This window comes from Oryctolagus cuniculus, chromosome 5 (genome assembly GCF_051225735.1).
Source record: "Oryctolagus cuniculus isolate XC-2025 breed Fujian yellow rabbit chromosome 5, ASM5122573v1, whole genome shotgun sequence".
Classification (NCBI taxonomy): domain Eukaryota; kingdom Metazoa; phylum Chordata; class Mammalia; order Lagomorpha; family Leporidae; genus Oryctolagus; species Oryctolagus cuniculus.
Genome location: NC_142871.1, coordinates 18,239,054 through 18,262,471, shown reverse-complemented (window position 1 = coordinate 18,262,471; position 23,418 = coordinate 18,239,054). Strand labels below are relative to the sequence as shown.

Genomic DNA, 23,418 nt, shown 5'->3' with positions numbered 1-23,418 from the left:
AGAGAGAGAGAGAGATTGATTGATTGATTGATTGATTCTTCCATCTACTGGTTTACTCCCCAAATGGCCACAATGGCTGGAGCTGCGCAGATCTGAAGCCAGGAGTAGCTGGGTCTCGAACCAGAGCTCATATGGGATGCTGGCACTGTGGGTGGCAACTTTACCCACTATGCCATGGCGCTGGCCCCTGTGTTCACCTTTTTTTCCAAGGATTTATTTTATTTGAAAGGAATAGTGAGAGAGAAAGGGAGAGGTAAGGAGAGACATTTCTGTGTACTGGTTTATTCCCAAAATGCTTGCTATGGTCAAGATTAGGGTAGACTGAAGCCAGGAGCTAGGAACTACATCTGGTCTCCCAAGTGGGTGGTAACCACTTATGCTATCATCTGCTGCATTCCAGGTGCACTTTGCAGGAAGCTGGGGCAGAAGACTAGTAGGGAGTCGGTGCTGTGGCATAGAGGGCTGGCATCCCAAATGGGTGCTGGTTTGAATCCCGGCTGTTCCACTTCTGATCCAGCTCTCTGCCTGTGAAAGCAGTAGAAGATGGCCCAAGTGCTTGGGCCCCTGCACCCACGTGGGAGACCCAGAAGAAGCTCCTGGCTCCTGGTTTAGGGTTGGCCTAGCTCCAGCTATTGCAACCATTTGGGGAGTGAACCAGCAGATGGAAGACCCTTCTCTGCCTCTGCTTCTCTGTAACTGCCTTTCAAATAAATAAATAAATAAAATCTTAATCTTAAAAAAAAAAAAAAACCCTAAAAACCAGAATAGTAGTAGTCAAGACTTGGGCCAGGCATTCAGATATGATGTGGGCATCCCAAGTGGCAGCTTAGCCTTTTGGCCACAATGCCTGCCCCACATTCAGCGTTTTAGCATATTTCTGAGTCATTTAGTAGTTTTGACAGATTTCATATGCTTCTATAACTGTACAGTAAGAAAAGAACCAAAGAAACTCACTTTGTGTGTGTGATGTTTAATTTTAAAATATATATGGAAGACAGGGAAATAAGAGAGATCTTTCATCCACTGGTTTGTTCCCCAAATGCTCTCAAAAGCTGGGGTTGGGCTAGACTGAAGTCAGGTGCCAGAAACTCATTGTGGGTCTTGCACATGGATGGTAGGAACCTAATTATTTGAGCCATCACCACTGCCCCCAAGAGTCTTTATTGGCTGGAAACAGGAGTCAGGGGCTAGAGCCAAACCCAAGCACTCTGATGTGAAACAGGGCCATCTTAACTGCTAGGCTATATACCCATATTCTGCTTTTATAACCTTAAGAAAATATTTTCTCTGTTTATTTTTAATAATCTGGGTAGCTTGTCTAATCTTCTTTGTATGTGAATAATATTTTTATTTTGGTTAATTTATCCCAAATTTGTATTTTAAAATGGGGAGATCATATAAGTTTGTCAGTCTTACCCTTTCTCTAGTGTGTATCTTGGTTGTTAATTAATTTTTATTTTTTTTCCTATTTGAAAGGTTTGTATTTATAACTTTTATAGTATCTTCAGTCCACTTTTATCTTTTCAATATCTAGTCTATCAGTGTTACATTCTTTGATTCTTCCTATCATACAATAATCAGTGATCTGATTCTTCTTTCTTCCTTTCTTCCTTTGTGTTTTTTTTTTTTTGCATTCTTTCTACTTTGTCAGAACATCTAACATTTATTTAATTTTTTTAAAGGCTTGTTTATTTACTTGAGAGGCAGAGTTACAGGCAGAGAGAGAGACACAGAGAGAGGTCTTCCATCTGCTGGTTTACTCCCCAAATGGCCACAACAGCTGGGGCTGGCCTATCCAAAGCCAGGAGCCAGGAGCCAGGAATTTCTTCTGGGTCTTCCATGTGGGTACAGGGCCCCAGGTACACAGGTCTTCGTCTACTGCTTTCCCAGGCCATCAGCAGGGAGCTGGATTGGAAGAGGAACAGCTGGCACTGCATCCCATATGGGTTGCCAGCGCTGCAGGCAGAGGCTTAGCCTACTACACCACAGCATCAGCCCCCTGAACATCTAACATTGAAATACTATTATCCTACCCATATCCTTGTCCTTATGTTAGTCTTTGCACTACTATTGGATATGTATGCACTGCTGATGTATTCTGATTGTCTCTTAGTTAGATGAAACACATCCTCTAGAAGATTTCTCAGGTAGGGCTTGCGTGCATAGCATTCTGTTTAAGTCTTAGACATTCAAAATGGGTTTTTTGTCTGTGGCCTTGGTATTTGAAGGATATCTTGGCTGGGTATAAAAACCTGGCTTGCCCATAAAGAAGATCATCATAAAAATTTGCCAATTTTAAGAATATAATTTGAAGAATGTGGCAAACATCTGATTTGTAGCCACACTCTAATCATAAACAGGAATCAACAAACTGTAGCCAATTGGTCAAAACTGAGTAGCTCGCTGATTTTAAAAATATTTTTTGAAGCATGAATTAAAAAAAAAAATGTATTATCTCTGGCTGTTCTTGCACTACAGTGACAGAGTTGAATAGTTGCAACAGAGACTGTAAGGCCTACACAACCTGAAATATTAACTATTTAGCTTCTTACAGAAGTTTGCTGGTCTCTGCTTATAGAATGTTCCTTTCACCTAAAGTGTTTCTTTATGCCTTCTTTGCAGTTATACCAACCCCTAGCCACTACAGATTGGCTTTTGCCACTCTATTTTTGGCTTTTTTATAATTTGATATCAACAGGATCATATAGAATATAGTTTTCTTGTCTGATTTCTTTCACTTAGGTTAGTGCTTTTGAGCATTATTTCTGTTGGGAGTGTTCGTGGTTTGCTGCTTATTGTTGGCTTCATTTTCCTTTCTTGAATTTCTTAAAAACACTGCTTCATTCTTCTTTTGCTTTGAATGTTGCTCTTAAGAGACTTGATGGTTACCTTTAAAAAAAAAGCAAAAAACCCCTTAATAAATAATTGGATAATTTTTGCCTTGAGAGCCTGATAGTTTTTCTCTATGCCTTTAAAATTTATGTTTTGCTTGGGTATGTTTTAAAGTTATTACTCCTAGAAATGCTTTTACTTACTTTCTAGTAAGTTTTCTTGGAATATTGTTTAAATATTGATTGTGTTCAAACAGCTAAAATATTTGACTTAAATTTTCTTTTTACAGTAACTTTGAATGGAGTTATCTTTTTTTTTTTTTTTAAGATTTATTTGAAAGGCAGAGTTAGAGAGAGAGGCAGAGAGAGAGAGAGAAAGAGCGAGAGAGGGAGCGAGAGCGAGTGAGAGAGAGAGAAGTATCTTCCATCCATTGGGTCACTCCCCAGATGGCTGCAACAGCCAGGAATGGGTCAGGCCAAAGCAAGGAGCTTCCTCTGGGTCTCCCATGTGGGTGCAGGGGCAAGCACTTGAGCCATCCTCTGCTGATTTCCCAGGCACATTAGCAGGTAGCTGGATCAGAAGTGGAGCAGCTGAGACTCAAATTGGTACTGTAGGCTGCTGCTTTAACCCACTGAACCACAATGCTGGCTCCTCTTTTCTTTTTTTCCTACTCTTTAGCATTTTGTAAAGAGGGTTCAAGAGCACTATTTTGTTAGTATAAACTTGCAGTTAGTAATGGTGGAAAAGGGCAGAGATTGGCATATCTTGTTTTGTTTGTACAGGATCCTTAATGTTTGTTTTTTCTCTTCATTGCTACAGCTCCCAAGAGGTGCCATCCTTTCTCCTACAAACAGTACTTCTGGTGGTTGCTACTTCCAGTCTCACTAGATTTTTTAAAAAATAATCCTTGAAAAATTTAACCGCTACATAAAAATGGAACATACTTATGGAATATTATGTGATGCTTCAATACATTTATACATTGTAATTTTCAGTTAGGGTAACCATACCTATCTCCTCTAACATTTATCACTTCTTTATGATGAAAGCATTTTTTTAGGAAAATATCCAGTCTATTATCATAATCTGTAGTTAACCCTAGTTTGCAATGGCACACCAGAACTTCTTACTCCTATATGACTGCAACTTAGTACCTGTTAAATGGCCTTTCCCCATTCCTCCCTTCTTCCTACTACCCAGGCTTTCTATTTTCATACTCTCTCTCTCTGTTTTTTTGTGGTTTTTTTGTGTTTTTTTTTTTTTAAGATTTATTTATTTATTTGAAAGAGTTGCAGAGAGAAGGAGAGAGACAGAAAGAGGTCTTCCATCCACTGGTTCACTCCCCAAAGGGCCACAGTGGTCAGGGCTGGACCAGGCTGAAGCAAATAGCCAGGAGCCTATCCAGATTGCCCATGTGGGTGGCAGGGGCCCAAGCACTTGGGTCATCTTCCACTGCTTTTCTCAGGCTGTTAGCATGGAGCTGGATCAGAAGTGGAGCAGCTGGGACACAAACTGGTACTCACATGGGATGCTGGCATCACAGGTGGTAGCTTTACCTACTACACCATAATGCTAGTCCCTATCCCTAGCTTATCATAACCACTATACACTCAGCTAATGTGAAATCGTAAAGTTGTTTTTTAGGCTGCTTTTACTAAGATATAATTCTATACCATATAATTTACCCATTTAAATTGTAGAATTTAATGATTTTTAGTATATTCACAGATATATGTAATCATCACCTTGGTCAATTTAGCATTTGCATTAATTTAAAAAGATAGTTTATATCACCCTCCTGTTCTCTCATCATCCTCAACCATGAGTGTCCATTAATGGAATTTCTGTCTATAGATATGCCTATTCAGGGCATTTGTAAATATGTAGTCTTTTATAGCAGGCTTTCACTTACCGTAATGTTTTCAAGGTTTATTTGGGTTGTAGCATAACTCAGTACTTGGTTTGTTCCCTTTTATGGCTAAATAATAGTCCATTGTGTGGATATTCCACATTTTGCTTGTCCATTCATCTTTTGTTGGACATTTTGTTTTTTTCCACCTTTTGTTTATTCTAAGTAATGCTGTCATGAGCATTCATGTATGAGTTTATATATGGTTATATGTTTTTATGTCTTTTGGGTATATTCCTAGGACTGGAATTGTTGGGTCATATGGTAACTGTGTTTAAACATTTAAGGAGCTGCCAAACTATCTTCTTAAGTAGCTGCTTCATTTTGTATTCCACTTGCACTCTTCAAGGGTTCTGGTTTCTCCACATCTTTGTCAACAATTGCTATTAGCAACTTTTTTGATCTTAGCCAAAAGGCTGAGAAGCGATTCAAGTTTTTATTATAGCTATCTTAGTGGGTATGAAATGGTATCTCATTGTAATTTTAATTCTTGATAGCATCTTTTTTAAAAAAAGATTTATTTATTATTTACTTGAAAGGCAGAGTTACACAGAGAGAGAGGTCTTCCATCCTCTGGTTCACTCCCCAAACGGTTGCAATGGCCCAAGCTGAGCTGCTCTGAAGCCAGTAGCCGGGAGTTTCTTCTGGGTCTTCCATGCAGGTGCAGGGGCCCAAGCACTTGGGACATCTTCTACTGCTTTCCTAGGCCACAGCGGAGAGCTGGATTGGAAGTGGAACAGCCGGGACTCAACTGGCGTCCTTATGGGATGCCGGTGCTGCAGGCAGAGGCTTAGCCTACTGTGCCACAGTGCAGGCCCCATCTAGCATCATTTCTTGTGTTTATTAACCATTTGCATATCTTTGCAGAAAAGTCTAGTGACAGTTCTTTATATGTTCTTGATTATAACTACTGTCTCAGAGGTATGGTTTGTAAATATTTTTCCCCTCTGAGTGGGATAGTGTCATTTGAATTACAAAATTTAAAAATTTTGATACGTTTGTTGCCGTATCTAAAAACCCATTGCTAGGTCTTTGGTCATGAAGATTTACCCCAGTATTTACTTCTGAGTGTTATGGTTTGAACTGTTACATTTTAAAAAAGATTTATTTATTGAAAGGCAGAGTATCAGAGAGAGAGAGAGAGAGAGAATGAACATCATTCAACTGTTGATTTATTCCCGAAATGGCTGCAACAGCCAGAGAAGGAGCAGACTGAAGCTGGGAGTCAGGAACTCCATCCTGGTCTTCTATATGGGTGGCAGGGTCTTAGGTACATGAGCCGTTGGCTGCTGCCATGATGGTGACCCTGAGCTCTTACCTTTAGTTCTTTGATCCATTTTGAATTAATTTTTGTATATGGTGTGAGTTAAGCACTGACATTCATTCTTTTGCATGTGGCTTTCCAGTTGTCCTAGCACCATTTATTGAAAAAGACTGTTCTTTCACTGAATAATCTTGGCACTTTAAGTAAGTTTCTTATCCTTTTCACCAGCCGTGGTCCTTGTCCAGGAGTTTTCAAATCAGTGCATGGCATTAGCATCTCAGGCATTCCTCCCACTCCTGTTGCTAAGTACAGTCAGTCAGGTATACCTTCCTTATTAAAGGCAGCTCAAATCCTTCCGCTTTCCTCCATCCTTACTGTCATCGTTAGAGATCAAGTTACCGTTACCTGGGTGTTGTGAAAACTTCAATCATGCGTTTTCTCATTCTAGTCTCTGTAGTGCAGCCAGCGTCATTATTCTAAAATGCATTTGATCCTGTCACTCCCTGTGTAAAATATTTGCCTCATTCATTTCAGAAAATGGTATCATAAAGACAGATAAAGTGTTTGAAGTTATGCTGGCTACGGATCGCTCCCACTATGCCAAATGTAACCCTTATATGGATTCTCCACAATCAATAGGTAAGCTTTAGATTTCTGAAAATATTATACTTTCCCTCATTTACTCTATAATTTTTGTAAGTAGAAAAAGACTGGGACACAGATGTTTATCTGTTACTGCCTTGCTGATTTGAATTTTGTGACTCAGTAAGTTTCATAATCCCAAGCATATTCATCTTACTAAAATGATGTATCTTTTTCTGTTTTCGCTAATAGTACATAATATGTGTAATGAGTTTTCAAAAAAAAATTCTTAGAATATTTTAATGAAAACTTAGTTTTAGGTGGGTGCTGAGTTTTCTTTACAGGTCTTACTGTTGACTTTTTGTGAGGGCATTCTTTTTTTTTTAAATGTCAGGGATGAGAAAGAGTCATATAACTTATTGTAAGCATTTTTATTTATTAATTTTTTGAGAGGCAGAATTACAGGCAGAGGGAAAGACAAAGAGATACGTCTTCCATCTGCTTATTCACTCCTCAGACGGCCACAATGGCCAGAGCAGAGCTGATCCAAAGCCAGGAGCCAGGAGCTTCTTCCATGTCTCCCATGTGCGTGGAGGGCCCCAAGAATTTGGGTCATCTTCTGCTTTCCCAGGCCATTATCAGGGAGCTGGATTGGAAGAGAGGCAGCCAGGACTCAAACTGGCGCCCATATGGAATGCTGGTGCCACAGGTGGAGGCTTAGACTAGTATAGCCCCGGTATTAATTTTTTAAATCAATATTTGAAGGAAATAAATGTAATTAAGTTATTACTGACTTTCTACTTCACTTGCCCTGATTTTTTTGGCTTATGTTTGTTTTTAGAAATTTCCATATTTAACTCATTCTCCCGAAGCAGGTTTTGCTTAACTGCTGAGCCTTGGCAGTGGGCGCCTTTGAGGCTTAGAAGGCCTCAGGATTCTGTCGGCCGGCTGCCTTGCTGTCTTCTTTTGAAACACTCTGACAGTCCACAGAGAAGGTCCTGAGGAGCTTCTGAACCCCGAAGGCACCTGCTACCACCGCTCAGTGAAAATTGCTCCAGAGACAGAAGCAGGTAAATAAATTTTGAGAAAGTAACATTAGAACAAATTAAAATTAAAAGCCAAGAAAGACGGTATGAATTAATTTCCGGTGATAAAGAGTAAATTGAAGTAGATTATTAATCTCAGAAGCTACTTTGATTATCACTTGTTCTAGTGTTTTAAAAAGTTTTTGGGGCCGGCACTGTGGCGTAGCAGGTAAAGCCGCTGTCTACAGTGCCAGCATCTCATATGGGTGCCAGATCAAGTCCCAGCTTCTCTACTTCCAATCTTGCTCTCTGCTATGGCCTGAGAAAACAGTAGAAGATGGTCCAAGTGCTTGGGCCCCTGTGCTTGCTTGGCTGACCCAGAAGAAGCTCCTGGCTCCTACTTCAGATGGGCCCAGCTCCAGTCATTGCAGACGTTAGGGGAGTGAACCAGCAGATGGAAGACCTCTCTCTCTCTCTGCCTCTGCCTCTCTGTAACTCTGCCTTTCAAATAAATGAATAAATCTTAAAAAAAAATAAAATGTAACAGCTTACATAAACAAAAAAATTTTTTTGAAGTTGCAGAAATATGAAGCAATTAAAAAAAAAAAAACGATTTATTTATTTGAAAGGCAGAGTTACAGAGAGGCAGAGAGAGAGAGGTTTTCCATCCACTGGTTTATTCCCTAAATGGCCGCAACGGTCGGAGCTGGGCTGATCCAGAGCCAGGAGCCAGGAGTCAGGAGCTAGGAGCTTCTTCTGAGTCTCCCATGTGAGTGCAGAGGCCCAAGGACTTGGGTTGTCTTCTGCTGCTTTCCCAGCCCGTAGCAGAGAGCTGGATCAGAAGTGGAGCAGCCAGGACTTGACCTTCTGCCCATATGGGATGCCGGTACTGCAGGCGGTTGCTTTACGCCCTATGTCACAGTGCTGGCCCCAAAACAATTTAATTTTACAAAGATTTTGAATAGTTTTAATATAATATTTGGAAGCTTATTTTCTTTTTATAAATTTGAGGAAAGAAATTTAAAATCTATTACTTCTTATTGTAACCCTTCCTTTTTAGCTAACAATACAAGAGAAGAAACTTGTAGAAATAGTGGGACTATTTCAAACGAACACACTGGCCATTGGCATGACTGTGCTTTCTAATTTTAACTGCTGCACATCAGTCCTCTAACAAATAAAAGACTTATTTTCTTGAGAGCATATGAGGTAGATAAGAATTGTTATGAAAATAATGTATGGATGTTAGAGCAGGAATAATATGAAATATTTGGTGTGTTTTTTTCAGCTGAATGTATCAGTAGTTCTCATCTTATTTTGCAGGTTTCCAAGCAACAATCAGTGCTCCACACATGGTAAGTTATTTTTTTTATTTGGTTAAAAATGAATCACAGTTTCCTCTGTGATTATCATCTTCAGTAAAAAAGGTTTAAAGTTTTAAAATTTTAACTGTCAGGGCCGGCACTATGGCATAGCAGGTAAAGCTGCCGCCTACAGTGCCAGCATCCCATATGGGAGCTGGCTCGAGTCCTGGATGCTCCACTTCTGATCCAGCTCTCTGCTATGGCCTGGGTGAGCAGTGGAAGATGGTGCAAGTCCTTGGGCCCCTGCACCTGTGTGGGGGACCTGGAGGAAGCTCCTGGCTCCTGGCTTTGGATCAGCACAGCTCCGGCTGTTGTGGCCATCTGGGGAGTGAACCCAGCAGATGGAAGACCTCTCTCTCTCTCTCTCTCTCTGTCTCTCTCTGTCTCTCTCTGCTTCTCTATAACTCTGCCTTTCAAGTAATAAATAAATCTTTAAAAATTTTTTTTAACTGTCAATTTTATCATCTGTGAATTATAAAAACTAGTAATAAAATTATTCTTAATATATGTATGCAGAAGGAGCTGTTCTTGGTAAGAATTGTCATATTAAAGATTCAAGTGGCTATCAGTATCTATGGTATGTAAAAATGTAAAAATTGAACATAAAATTGATTTAGTTATGAATTAAGGGAAGACTATTATAAATAGTGTAATGGACATATTATAGAAATTTCAAGTTGAATATTTTACAATTTATTTGGAAAAATCATTAGGGAATGGTTAAATAGAGCAGCTGTGAAGTCACGTGACCTTGTTTTCAGTGTTCTAGCACTTCTAACCTGTCGGGAATTTTCTTGTGTTTTAAATGTCAGTTATTTGAATGAGAACTCTATTGGATTTTGGTAGAGAGAACAATAGCTTTTTAAATTCTCTGCAAATATTTATAGTTGTAGAAGCTCATATTTAAACTTTAAATAAATTTTGCATTTGTATTTATAGTCAACCAATAATTATACTAAAATAAGAAATAGGAGACTGCTTTAAAGCATAACAAAAAAGAAACTATAACAGAAACTTGTTATGTTTTGCATCATAAATATTTGAGATTTTGTAGTGAAAAAAAGGTTAGAAGCAAAAATAAAATAAGAAAAACTGAGGGAAATACTTGTTTTTAATTTTAATTTTTTAAATATTTATTTTCATCTACTTGAAAGCACCATGGTGTGGGGGTGGGGGTGGGAGAGTAATATCTTCCGTCTTCAGATTTATTCTCCAAATGTCCATAATAGCCAGGGTTGGGCCAGGTTGAAGCAGAAGGCTAAAATTCCACCTGGATCTCCCACGTGGTAGGCACCCAAACACTTGAGTCATAATGAGCTGCTTCCCAGGATACATGAGCAGGAAGCTGGATCAGAAATGGAGCCCAGACTCAAACCCAAGCATTTCAGTACAGGATAGAGGTGTCCTTAGAAGTGGCTAAACCACCACACCATGATGCTTGCCAAAGGGAGATATTTGTAATACAAATGACATCATAGGACATATTTCAATATGTATAGATATATGCAAACATTGTGTGTATCCTTTAATGAGTAAAACACTGGTAACTCAAAGGAAAATGGGTAAAGGACAAGATTGATTATTCAGAGGCCAGCATGTGGCATGATGGGTTAAGCTGCTGCCTGCAGTGCTGGCATTCCAGCTCCCTGCTAATTTAGCTGTGGAAGATGTCCTAAGTATTTGGGACTTTGCCACCCATGTGGGAAACCCGGATGAAATTCCGGACTCCTGGTTTCGGCCTGCCCCACCCCCTGCCATTGCGGCCATTTGGAGAGTGAACCAGTGGGTGGAAAATCTCTCACTCTGTGTCTCTGTCTCTCTCTGCCTTTGAAATGAGTGAAACAAATCTTAAATGCTCGATGATTCCAAAGAAAAAAAAAAGACTGATAATTCATAGAAAAAGAAAAATGCTTTTTACAGCTGAATAAATAAAAAGCTGTTATGTTCACTTATATTTAATAAATTGCAAAGTAGCCCTGTAGTGAAGTACCAGTTTTCACCCATCTGATCGTCAGATCCGAAAGCTTTACTGTAGGTACTGGAATGGGCAAGCCTTTTGGGAAGGAGTTGCTGAGTACCAGAGTAAATTGTTTTTGACAGGACCTGTCAAAGTGGGAAATGAATACACCGTAGACTCCTGGTTTTCAAACATTGAATTAATTAATTTTCATTTTATTTGAAAGAGAAGACAGAAAGCAGTCTTCCAACTACTGGGTCACTCCTCAATTGCCTATAATAACCAGGGCTAGCCCAGGCTGAAGCCAGGAGCCAGAAGCTTCCTCTGGGTCACTCAAGTGGGTGGCAGGGGCCCAAACACTTGGGCCATCTTCTGTTTCCCAGGCACATTAGCAGGGAGCTGAATCCGAAGTGGAGCAGCCTGGTCTCAAACCATCACCCATATGGTATGCCAGCATTACAAGCAGTGGCTTAACTTGCTGTCCCATAACACCGGCCCCACAAAACCTTCCCTCTCCTCTCCCCTCCCCTCCCCTCCCCTCCCCACCTCTCCCCTCCCCTCCCCACCTCTCCCCTCCCCTCCCCTCCCCTCTTCTTTTCCTCTTTCCTCTTTCTTTCTTTTCAATATTTACTTATCTATTTTTAAAGATTTATTTATTTATTTGAAAGAGTTACAGAGAGGCGGGGCGGGTGGGGGGAGAGAAAGAAAAAAAGAGAAAGAAGTATTCCATCCGCTGGTTCACTCCCCATATGGCCGCAATGGCCAGAGCTGAGCTGATCTGAAGCCAGGAGCCAGGAGCTTCTTCCGATCTCCCATATGGATGCAGGGGCCCAAGGATGTGGGCTATCTTCTACTGCTTTCCCATGCCATGGCAGAGGACTGAAGCGGAAGTGAAGCAGCCAGCACTTGAACCGGTGCCCACATGGGATGCCGGCACTGCAGGCGGCAGCTTTACCTGCTGCGCCCCAGTGCCAGCCCCTGCCTTTTCATCTTTCAAAACTAAAACTGTAGTACTCGTTCAGTAACAACTCCATTTTCCATCTCTCCTTTCCCTAGCCCTTGACAACCACCATTGTGGTTTTTTGAATTTGACTACTCAACGTAACCTATATAAATGGAGTTATATAATATTGGCCTTTTTGTGATTTACTTACTTTTGCTTAACATAGTATCCTCAGAGTTTTTTCCACATCTTAGCTTATGTATGAATTTCCTTCCTAAATATTTTTAAAAATTTTATTTATTTATTTACTTACTTACCTATCTATCTATCTGAAAAGCTGAGAGACTGAGATAGACAGAGAGATTCTCATCCACTGTTTCACTCCCCACCAGATGCTCACAATGACCGGGGCTGGGCCAGGCTGAAGCCAGGAGCCAGGAGCCCAGTGCAAGTCTTCGACATGGGAGGTGGGAAGCCACTTATTTGAACTCTCACCTGCTGTCTCCCAGGATGAGCATTAGCAGGAAGCTGGAATTATGAGCGGAGCTGGACTCTGAAATGGGATATGGGTGTCCTAAATGGTGTCTTAACCACTGTACAAAATGCTTGCCCCCTAGATAATCATTTACATTTTCTGAGTTAAGCTGAGTAACACCTAATAAGGACAATAAGTATATTCATGTGTGTCTGTATGCATATACAAAAAGTAAGCATACAGTGTTCTTTGAAATTTGTTGAGCAAGGTGTCAGTAGGATAAAATATTATGAATTAGATTATATGGACAAGCAGTTGTAAGCAGATTAAAAGCATCCTGACAGCAGTGAGCACACCCAGCATCCAGATTTTGGATTCTAAAGCCCATTGTCACTAAAAGAGTTGAGTACTCCTTGGACAAGTAACTGATACCTGGAGAAGCACTCAAGGCTGAAGGAGTAGTATCAGCAGGATATAGCAGGTTTGAAGAAGCTCCCAGAGACAATAATGAAGATTATAGATTGTAGCACAGTGAATTGAAAAACAGAAATCCATATGTCCATACATATTTAAAAAAAAAAAAGATGAAAAAAGAAAGTTGTTCTTTTGTCAAAGTTTACTTTTTTATTTAGGGAGAAAAAGAGACAAAGCTGCCATCCACTGTTTACTATGCAAATGCCTATACTGGATGGGGCTGGGCCAGGCCAAAGCTGAGTTTCAGTTCAGGTGCAGGTCTCTGACATGAATTGCAGGGACCCAGCTATTTCAGCCCTAACCTGCTGCCTTCTGGGTGAGCATTAGCTGAAAGCTGGAATCAGAAATGGAGCTGGGACTCTAACCCAGTCACTCATATGGGATGCAGGTGTCCCAACTGGAGTCTTGACTGCTAGGCCAAACACCCACTCAAGAAGGCTTTTTTTTTTTTTCAAATGGAAAAACAGAAGACTTCCAATTAATAAATGTGGAAGGAAAATATATATTTTACCCATTAAATTCCAAGTTTTTAATTCTGTGACTACTTCAGTGAAATTGACAGAGTTGCATTATAATAGGTTGAAAATAATAATCTAGAGCTTATATATCTTTTATTACTAAGAATGAAAATATGGGTTGTCCTATAAAGAGGATACTGGGACAGTGTAGTATCTTTTGCATTTGTAAGTTTTCCTATAAATATGATTTTGGGCAGATATGATATCCTTTCAAATATTACACCGTATACAAAGAACTGACTTTCAAGACCTGTTCAACAATTATTTTTGGTGGGAGGGAGAAAAACATTTCAGAGAGCTGTGTTACATTTTGCACGGTGTTGTCAGTTTCACACAACGTGATATGTTTTAATATTGTCGTTCTTGCTGCTTGAGAGTAATACAGCTTCTCATGCCAAATCTGATACCTTCTTGGACAGTAGTAGGTCCATGAGTGTTAATGTTTTCTTCTTCCTGATAGTTTCTCATTGCATCATTTCAGGTATGCTAAACCAATGTCTCCTGACATTCAACCAATTTGAGATCTTTCTTAACTTTGTTTACAAATTTGTGAATAATCTGTGTTTATATTGTATACACATCACTCATTTGAGTGAATAAAGGCCAGTGCCATTTTTTTTTTTTACCTCCAATAGAAGTAGAACATTTGAAAGCCAACCAGTCATATTTATCCACATCACCACTGAAATTGTGCATCAGTTCCCAGTACCTTTGGTTGAGGCATATTGGCTCTATTCGCTATTTCTTTTTTCTTTTCTTTCTTCTTCTTCTTCTTCTTTTTTTTTTTTGGCAGGCAGAGTCAGACAGTGAGAGAGAAAGGTCTTCCTTCCATTGGTTCCACCCCACAAATGGCCACTACGGCCGGTGCGCTGCACCAATTTGAAGCCAGGAGCCAGGTGCTTCCTCCTGGTCTCCCGTGCGGGTGTAGGGCCCAAGTACTTGGGCCATCCTCCACTGCCCTCCCGGGCCACAGCAGAGAGCTGGACTGGAAGAGGAGCAACTGGGACAGAACCGGCGCCCCAGCTGGGACTAGAACCCGGTGTGCTGATGCCGCAGGCAGAGGATTAGCCAAGTGAGCTGCGGCGCTGGCCTATTTCTTTTTTCTGTAGTGAACTTTGCCAGGTGTCCCAATGTATTGTAATTCATTCCTACAGTGACACATTTATTATCTAACCCTTTTACCTAGAGAATTTCATTGTATTGAATCTGTAATAATATTACCTTTTTGCTTGTTTTATCATCAGTGCTGTTGGTTTCAGAGAACACTTGTTTAGTCTGTTTTCCCTTATGATGTCTGTAGCTTGAAATCCAGTATTTCAAAGTTGTACCAACAAGTCATGTCCAGTGAATAGATTGTCAAAAAAGCATGTGGTTGTGGGTTCTCCAGCACTTTGGACGTTTGTAGAACTGCTCCCAAGCCCACGGATCACAACTTGTCAACAAATAGCCAGAGGTTTAGCTGGAGTTTGTCGTGCTTCAGTGCAGCCCACTACATAGCGCTGTGCAGTATACACAGGCCCAGAGCCCTATTTATAGTGCTGCTATTTTCAAACATTGATAACGTGTAATATAGTGCATTCTTGGAAAGACAGTGACATCTGATTCTAGCAAATAGGTTCATGAATGCCTTTCTTATATTATGTATCAGTTATGTACATAATCTTTTGTTCAACTGAACATTTTGTAGAAGTAACTTTCGTAGTAAAGTATCATTTTTACAATGAATTTAAAATATTTTCAAATGCTCTAATAATTGACCTATTTTCTCAAAAGAATAGAACTCTAAAAACATAAAATTTATTTAGAAATTTACTGTAAATGGTACATTTATTGCACAATTTAGCTTTTTAAAGCTTTTTATTTCAGATGATGGGATATAATTCATTGAAATCATTCTGTATTCATTAATTTACTAATTAGAGAGTGTCAATGAATCTAACACTGTTAAAAGGGAAATTATTAGGGGACAAAGTAGTATCATATAATATGAAATCATTATTCCAGATATTACTTAGTAATTACAAAGAGAAAAACACATCTTGAAAGTAGTGACTCAGTGGTCAGAACATTGACTGAGTGGGTGAGCTTTCTGTGTCTGTTAGTGAGGTGGCCCTTCATTACCCACTTCCTGATGTAATGGGAGGTGCACAGCAGGAGCTGTGTGGTGTTCTTGCTAGAATCCTTTTTCTCACTCTAACTCTGCGGTAATAGACACATTTAGAATGGAGGAATTTCATGTGGGAACAACTGGCCAGAACTCCTTGAAGGCGTCCGTGTTCTGGAGAAGAGAGTTAAGCAGCTCTCCAGAGGAGAGCTGGAGGGAGAATATTCTAGCTCAGCAAAGGATCTTGAGTGGATTAGGAGAAAATTGGTGTGAAGGAAATTTGAGTGTGGTGGATAATACTGAGTTGGTGATTCTCCTGAGTGTGGTTGTGAAGAAGGGTGACCTAAATACTCCTGAAGTATTTAGGAGTAAAGGGTCATGAGGTCTGCAGTCTGTTTTCAGATGATTGGATAAAATAGTGTGGCACAATATAGACAAATGGGGAATTGATATGAGGAGAAAACTTTATTCATTTTTCTAGTTTTCCTGTGAGTTTTGAAATTACTCATAAATATAAAAATATATCTTTAAAAAAACTGTTTAGATTTAGAGATCAGCATGAGTTAACCAGAAAAATATTAGCTGTAGTGATAAAAGTTTGGAAAAAGCTAATCATTGTGATTGAAGGCCTTAGCATTTTATTTTATCTTATTGATTTTATTTTATATATATTTTTTAATTTGAGAGGTAGAGACAGAGACATAGAAAGTGAGTAAGCACACTCTGTTCACTGGTTCACTTGCCAAATGCCCATAACAGCTGGGGCTAACGCTGAGCCAGGGCTGAAGCTGGGAGCCAGAAATGCAATCTAGACTTTCCATTTGGGCGGCAGGAACCCAATTGCTTTGAACTATCACTGCTGTTGTCCAAGGTATACGTCGTCAGGGGCTAGAATCAGGAGCTGGAGCCGGGAATCCAACCCAGGCACTCAGATGTGGGATAACCATCCGTTCCCAGCATTGACTGTTTAGAAGAATTCAGCTTATTACTTTGTTGATGCCCTTCATTTGGGTGTCTATTGTTTCCTTCAAGTTACACATCTTTGATAGGAATAACACAGTAGTGTTTCTGTGTTCTTATTATATGCAGGTGCCATACAATTTTGATTTATCTTGTTATTTGAGAGAGAGAGATCTTCCATCCACTGTTTCACTCTCCAAGTGGCTGCAATGGCCGGAGCTGGGCTAGGCTGAAGCCAGAAGTCCAGAACTCTATCCAGGTTTCCTAAATGGGTGTCAAGGTCCTAAAAACTTACCATCATCTTCTGCCCACCAGGGTGTGCATTAGCAGGAAGCTGGATTGGAAGCGGAGGCTGGACTCAAACCATACAACAAGGGTTGTGGGTTTCCCAATTGGTGGCTTAACGCACTGCACCACAGTGCCTGCTCTGCTTTTTCCTATTGAAGATACTCACTTGATTAAACTGCTTTCTGCCTGCCCCCTCCATGATAGAGTCACTCTTTTGTAATTAATAATTATTGTGTGCGGGGGTTACTTTGAGAGTGTGTAAATATTGGTTCCTTATTTACACCAGTATGTATTTATGATTTCTGTCTTCTTTCCACATTTAATTCCCTTCTCTGATAGTGTGAAACCTGGATCCTTTTCCTTCACATGTTTATTTGATCCTTACCCTGTCTGTAGCCAGTTTCCTTCCGCTGTCATTGCTAGCTGCGCCCTTTGCTGCTCCTTTTCCACCACTTACGTCCCTACCTGCTGGGCAGAAGCTCTCCCCATCTGCCTTGGCTCTGACTCCTGTTTGGGTCCATACTCTGCTCTGGCACCTTTGTACTCTGCAGCTCCCCTTCTGCCACCTGGGTGTGGGTAACTGCTCGGCCGGTTTTAATGGCCATGGGATCGAGTCATTCAGAAAGGAGAGGGATGGGACAGGATAGTAGGAGAAAAAGGGAAAGGAGGGTATTAACAAGATTTTTAAAATTAACCAAGTCACTTCATGCTTTGGCCCTTGGTTTATATGAGGTGGCAACTATTCCCCCCCCCCCCCGAAACTTTAGTTGTTTTTTTTTTTTTAAGAAAACTTTTATTTAATAAATATAAATTTTGAAAGTACAATTTTTGGATTATAGTGGTTTACCCTCCCCCATAACAACCCTCCCCCCTGCATACCATCCCATCTCCTACTCCCTCTCCCATCCCATTCTTCATTAAGGTTAATTTTTAGTTATCGTTATATACAGAAGATCAACTTAGTATATACTAAGTAAAGATTTCAACAGATTGCATCCACAGGCACATAAAGCATAGAGTACTGTTTTAGTAGTAGTTATACCGTCAATTCACAGAGTACAACAATTAAGGACAGAGATCCTACATGGGGAGTAAGTGCACAGTGACTCCTGTTGATTTAACAATTGACACTCTAATTTATGGCATCAGTAATCAGCCGAAGCTCTTGTCATGAGCTGATGTGGCAGTTATTAAAGGCGTTTTTCTCCTTCATGTGTTGTAGGAAGACATAGACTTAGCATGTTTAACTTTCTCTTATGGAAAATCATGGAAGATTTTCAATGCCCTAAATGCAAAAATAGTATGTATAACGAACCTTTTTGTAACAATCCCAGCTTGTGCTAATCACTTCTTGCTCTCTTTTGCTGAAGTATTTTAAAGCAAATCCCAAATATTAATTTACCCCTAAAGTCTTTATTATAAGTCTCAAAGACTAAAAACAGACTCTTTTCACACCTAACAGTGTTCCTTGATATGTAGCCCATGTTCAAAATCTGCGAGGTCTCTAAAAAAAAAAAAAAGGTTTAAAATTTTACCTATTTGAGTGGCACAGGGAGAAAGAGAAAGACAGAGATTTCCCATTCTCTAGTTCATTTCCCAAATGCCCACAGCAGCTGGGGCTGGAACTCAGTCCAAGTCTCCAGTGTCAATGGTGGTTCCCATCATCTGCTGCCTCCCAGGTTGCACATGAGCAGGAAGCTAGTCGGGGCAGAGCCAGGTCTCAAACCTAGGCACTCTTGATATGGCATGCTGGTGTCCCAAGTGCTTTCTTACCCATTAGGCTAAATGCCTGCCCCTTCAAAAAGTGTTTACATTTTAATTTTACATTTTTAGTTATATTTTAATTTGCTTAATATCAAAATAGGTTTGATATATTGTATCTTTTCAATCTTTACTCTTTAATAGACACCTCATATTTTTTTAAAAGATTTATTTTATTTATTTGAAATCAGAGTTACAGTGAGAGGTAGAGACAGAGAGAAGTCTTGATGGTTTACTCCCCAGTTGGCCGCAAAGGCTAGAGCTGTGCCGATCCAAAGCCAGGAGCCAGGAGCTTCCTCTGGGTCTCCCATGTGGGTGCAGGGGCCCAAGGAATAGGCCATCCTCCACTGCTATCCCAGGCCATAGCGGAGAGCTGGATCAGAAGAGGAGCAGCTGGGACTAGAACCGGCACCCATATGGGATGCCGGTGCTTCAGGTCAGGGCTTTAACCCACTGCGCCACAGCGCCGACCCTGATAGATACCTCATTTTAAAGGGCATTTCATTGTCGACAAAACTAGTTTATTTGTCCTATAGAATTTCCTATATTCTGAACTTGGTTGTTTCCTTGTGATGTTGAAGTTGTTACTTAAAAAAATTATTTTTGCAAAAGCAGTTCCTAATGGTACAAGTTCTTGTTGCTTCATGTCAGGGGTCAGATAATGTCTGGATGATGTACTGTAGTGATTGAAATGGTCTCTAAAAAATTGGGCAGATAAGTGTTTGGTGCACAGATTAAGACAATGCTTGATGGTGTGGATGTTTGGCACAGTGGTTAAGTCACATGGGTTGCTTGCATCTCATTTTGGAGTGCCTGGGTTTAAATACCAGTCCCATTCCCCATTCCAGCTTCATATTAATACACACCCTTGGAGGCAGCGGGTGATGGCTCAAGTACTTGGATCCTTGTCATCCATATTGTAGACCTAAGTGGAGTTCCTGGTTCCTTGCTTCAGCCTGGCCCAACTCTGGCTTTTTATGTCATTTGCGGAGTGAACCAGTGGATGGGAGAATCTGTCCCTGTCGTTCTGCTTTTCAAATAGTTTTTTTTTTTTTTTTTAAAGATTTTATTTATTTATTTGAGAGAGTTAGAGAGGGAGGGAGAGACAGAGAGACAAAGTTTCTTCCTTGCATCCACTGGTTCACTCCCCAAATGGCAATAATAGCCAGAGATGAGCCAATCCGAAGTCAGGATCCAGGAACTTCTTTTTGGTCTCCCACAAAGGTGCAGGGGCCCAAGGACTTGGGCCATCTTCTGCTGCTTTCCCAGGCCATAGCAGAGAGCTGGATCAGAAGAGGAGCAGCCAGCATTCAAACTGGCACCCATAGGGGATGCTGGCGCCACAGATGGAAGCTTAGCCTACTATGCCATAGCACCAGCCCCTCAAACAGAATTTTTAAAAATTAAAACACAATAACAATTTAAATAATACAACTAAAAAATGTGGTAGAAAGCCTTAGCAACAGAATTAGTGAGGAAGAAGAAAGAATATCCAAGTTAGAACACAAATCTCTGGAAATTTTACTGTCAGACCAAAACCAAGAAGAAATTAAACTAAAAACAGTGTTGGAGTTCTATGTGATATTATCAAGTGTCCTGACATTTGGGTCTTATGAGTTCCTGAAGATGTGGTAAGAGAGAATGGATTAGAAGGCCTTTTTAATGCAATAATTGTAGAAAACTTCCCTAATTTAGAAAAAGAAAGGCACATCCAAGGACAGGAAGCACATAGAACTCCTAATAGACGTGACACATTGTAGTCAGACTCTCCACAATAAAACAAATAGAAAAGATTCTAAAATTTGCACAAGAGAAATACCAGGTTACTTTCAGAGGATCTCCAATTAGACTCACAGTGGACTTCTCGTCAGAAACCCTATAGGCTGGGAGAGAATGGTGAAATGTAGTCCAAGTCTTAAGAGAAAAGAACTGTCATCTCAGAATATTATACCCTGCAAAGTTCTCCTTTGTGAATGATGGGGAAATAAAGACCTTCCATAACAAACAGAAATTGAAAGAATTTGTCACCACTCGTCTAGCTCTACAAAAGATGATTAAGAAAACAGAAACGTCATCACTATGAAAGAAGGTAAAGGTGGAAAATCTCCCATAAGGGTACAAAGGAAATCCAGAGTAAACAATAGGAATGTTTATGGAAAAATGGCAGGGCCAAGTTGTTACTTATCAGTAGTCACCTTGAATTTAAGTGACCTCAACTCTCCAGTTAAAAGACACAGACTGGCTGAATGGAAAAAAAAAGAAACCCATCTATTTGCTGCCTACAAGAAACACATCTCACCAGCAAAATACATGCATGTACTGAAAGTGAAAGGATGAAAAAAGATATTCCATGCTAACAGGAAAAAAAAAAAAAGCTGGTATAGCCATCCTAATATCAGACAAAATAAACTTTAACACAAAAACTGTTAAAAGTGATAAAGAAGGGCACTATGCAATGATTAATCAATTCAACAGGAAGATATGACTAATAAATGTATATGCACCTAATTACAAGGTACCTGGTTATTTAAAATAAATGTTAATGGGTCCCAAGGAGACATAGACTCCCATACAATAGTAATGAAGTCCAGACAGAAAATCAACAGGGAAACAACAGTTAACACTAAAGACCAAATGGACCTAATGCGTATCCACAGAACTTTTCATCCTACAGTTGCAGAATACACATTCTTCTCAGCAGTGCACGGAACTTTCTCTAGGATAGACCAAAGTCCAGGCCATAAAGCAAATCTCAGCAACTTTGAAGGAATTGAAATCATACCATGCATCTTCTCTCACCACAATGGAATGAAGCTGTAGATAACAACTCGAGTCTCTAGATCATATGCAAACACATGGAGATTGAACAACATGCTCCTGAATGAACAGTGGGTCATAGCAGAAATCAAAAGAGCAATCAAAAAACTGTTGAGGAGCAGTTTGTTTTTAAATACTGTTTGTTGCAATCTTTACTTAGTATAGAGTTAATCTTCTGTGTATAAAGTTATTTGAAATAAATCTTAGCAAAAAATAAGAATGGGAATAGGAGGAGGAAGAAGGGAGGGAGTGGGAAGGTAGGTACAATGTGAAGAATCACTATCGCTATGTTCTTAAAGTTGTATTTATGAAATGTGTGAAGTTTGTATACCTTAAATAAAAGATTTCTGGGGGAAAAGTAATAAAAATTTTGTTGTTATGACATAAACATAGCAGAGTGCACAAATATTATAATGTAAGGAGTTTTTTTTTTTTTTTTAAAGATTTATTTGAAGGTCAGAGTTAGAGATTTTTCCATCTGCTGGTTCACTCCCCAGATGGCTGCAACAGCTAGGGCTGAGCCAGGAGCTTCCTCCAGGTCTCATACTGAGTGAGTGTCGGGGCCCAACTACTTGAGCCATCTTCTGTTGTTTTTCCCTAGCCATTAGGAGAGAGCTGAATCAGAAGTAGAGTAGTTGGGATTTGAATTGGCGCCCATATGGGATGCTGGAGTTGCAGGTGGCTTCTTTGCCTGCTACGCCACAACACTGGCCCCCCAATTGAGGAGTTTGTTTATGTGGACGTATGTATAACCACTACACAGATCAATATGCGGGACAAAGCACTTTCCTAGTCAGACCTACCCCCAAGCTAACAAGCATTCTGGCTTTAATACCTAGTTTAGTTTGGCAGTATAGAGAGTTTCCATTCTCTCCTTGATTTTGACAGTGCTGGTTTCTGATAAAATTTAAAAATTTCATACTTTCAGAAATGTCATAATAGTAGTACAGTTTTCATATACTTGTACCGCCCTTGATCTCAGCCAAAAGGCTGAGAAGTGATTGTTTTCATATACTTGTTACCAGTGTTTCCCAAATATTATTTTAGTACATTTGCTTTATTATTTATTCTTTCTCTATTTTCCCCCTCTTTCTTCCCATTTCTCTGCATTTCTCTGCATGTCTGTCTGTGTATGTAAGAGTATATGTATTTCCTTTTTTCTGTGATCTTTGAAAATAAATTGTAGGCTCTTTACTTGTAAAAATAGGATGTTTAAAAGTTAAAAATAATACTCTTTAAATATTAGGACATCCTCTTACCTAACCAAAGTATAATTCTCAAAATTTAAAAATTAATGGTGATACAACACTGTTAGTCAATTTACAGACCTTATTTAGATTTCATCAGTTGTGCTGATAATGTTCCCTAAAGAGAGCTGGGGAACAGTTCTTGTCTTTTCTTTTACGACCTTTACATCTTTATGCAAATTATTTTATATAATGTCCCTCAATTTGGGCTTGTTTGATGTTTCTGCATAATCTGAAATAAATTATGCATATTTGTCTGGAATGACTCATCCCAGCAGAGGCATGTCCCAGTGCTGATGATGGTAACCTTGAGCAGCTGGTTAAGGTGGTGTCAACTCCACTGAAAAGTTTTTCTAACTCCAATATAAAGCTACTCTTCTTCCTTTAGTAATAAGCATCGTGGACATTTTGAGATTATGTAACTATCTGATATTTATCAAATGCTAATTACTAGTTTTCAGCATCTATTTATGGTTTTTGCCTGAATGAGTTATTTCTGAAATGGTTGCCCAGAGATAATTTTCTTAAGTTCATCATTTTTCCTGTATTAGTAGGGAACACTCTCCTGTTATTCTTCCTTTATTTTCATCTGGCACAAAGTACTGTATTTATCACTATGGATTCATAGATATGTATTAAGATCTGGTAGTAAATAGATCTATTGCTACTAAATTTGATGATTTTAATAATGACAATACTAGACATTTAAGATCAGTGTTTGCTAGGTCTGATCTTTTAAATTGGAAAAGCACTGAAATGCAAGTTTATAAAGAGGATGGAGAGGGGAAGGCTTTATTTCTTGGTTGAGTCCAAAGCATAAACAATGATTTTATTTATGATTTATATATACTTTAAGTATAGAATGTATATCCTTGGGCCCCTTCAGTTCTACTTCTAG

The 23,418-nt window shown here is 39.6% G+C and overlaps 1 protein-coding gene across 6 annotated transcripts in view; it reads left to right on the top strand.

Annotated features, from left to right (window-relative positions):
- Nucleotides 1-23,418, top strand: part of PCMT1 (protein-L-isoaspartate (D-aspartate) O-methyltransferase) — a 50,335-nt gene that overhangs the window by 7,982 nt on the left and 18,935 nt on the right. For 4 of the 6 annotated variants that reach the window (XM_051836839.3, XM_017338338.4, XM_051836841.3 and 1 more), the window contains exons 2-3: nt 6,540-6,644; nt 8,936-8,967. In XM_051836839.3, coding sequence (XP_051692799.1) covers nt 6,540-6,644; nt 8,936-8,967 — 137 coding nt within the window. Of the gene's footprint in view, nt 1-6,539; nt 6,645-7,428; nt 7,658-8,935; nt 8,968-23,418 lie in introns of all 6 variants that reach the window. The other 2 variants (XR_016234479.1, XR_016234478.1) reach the window with 1 other exon arrangement.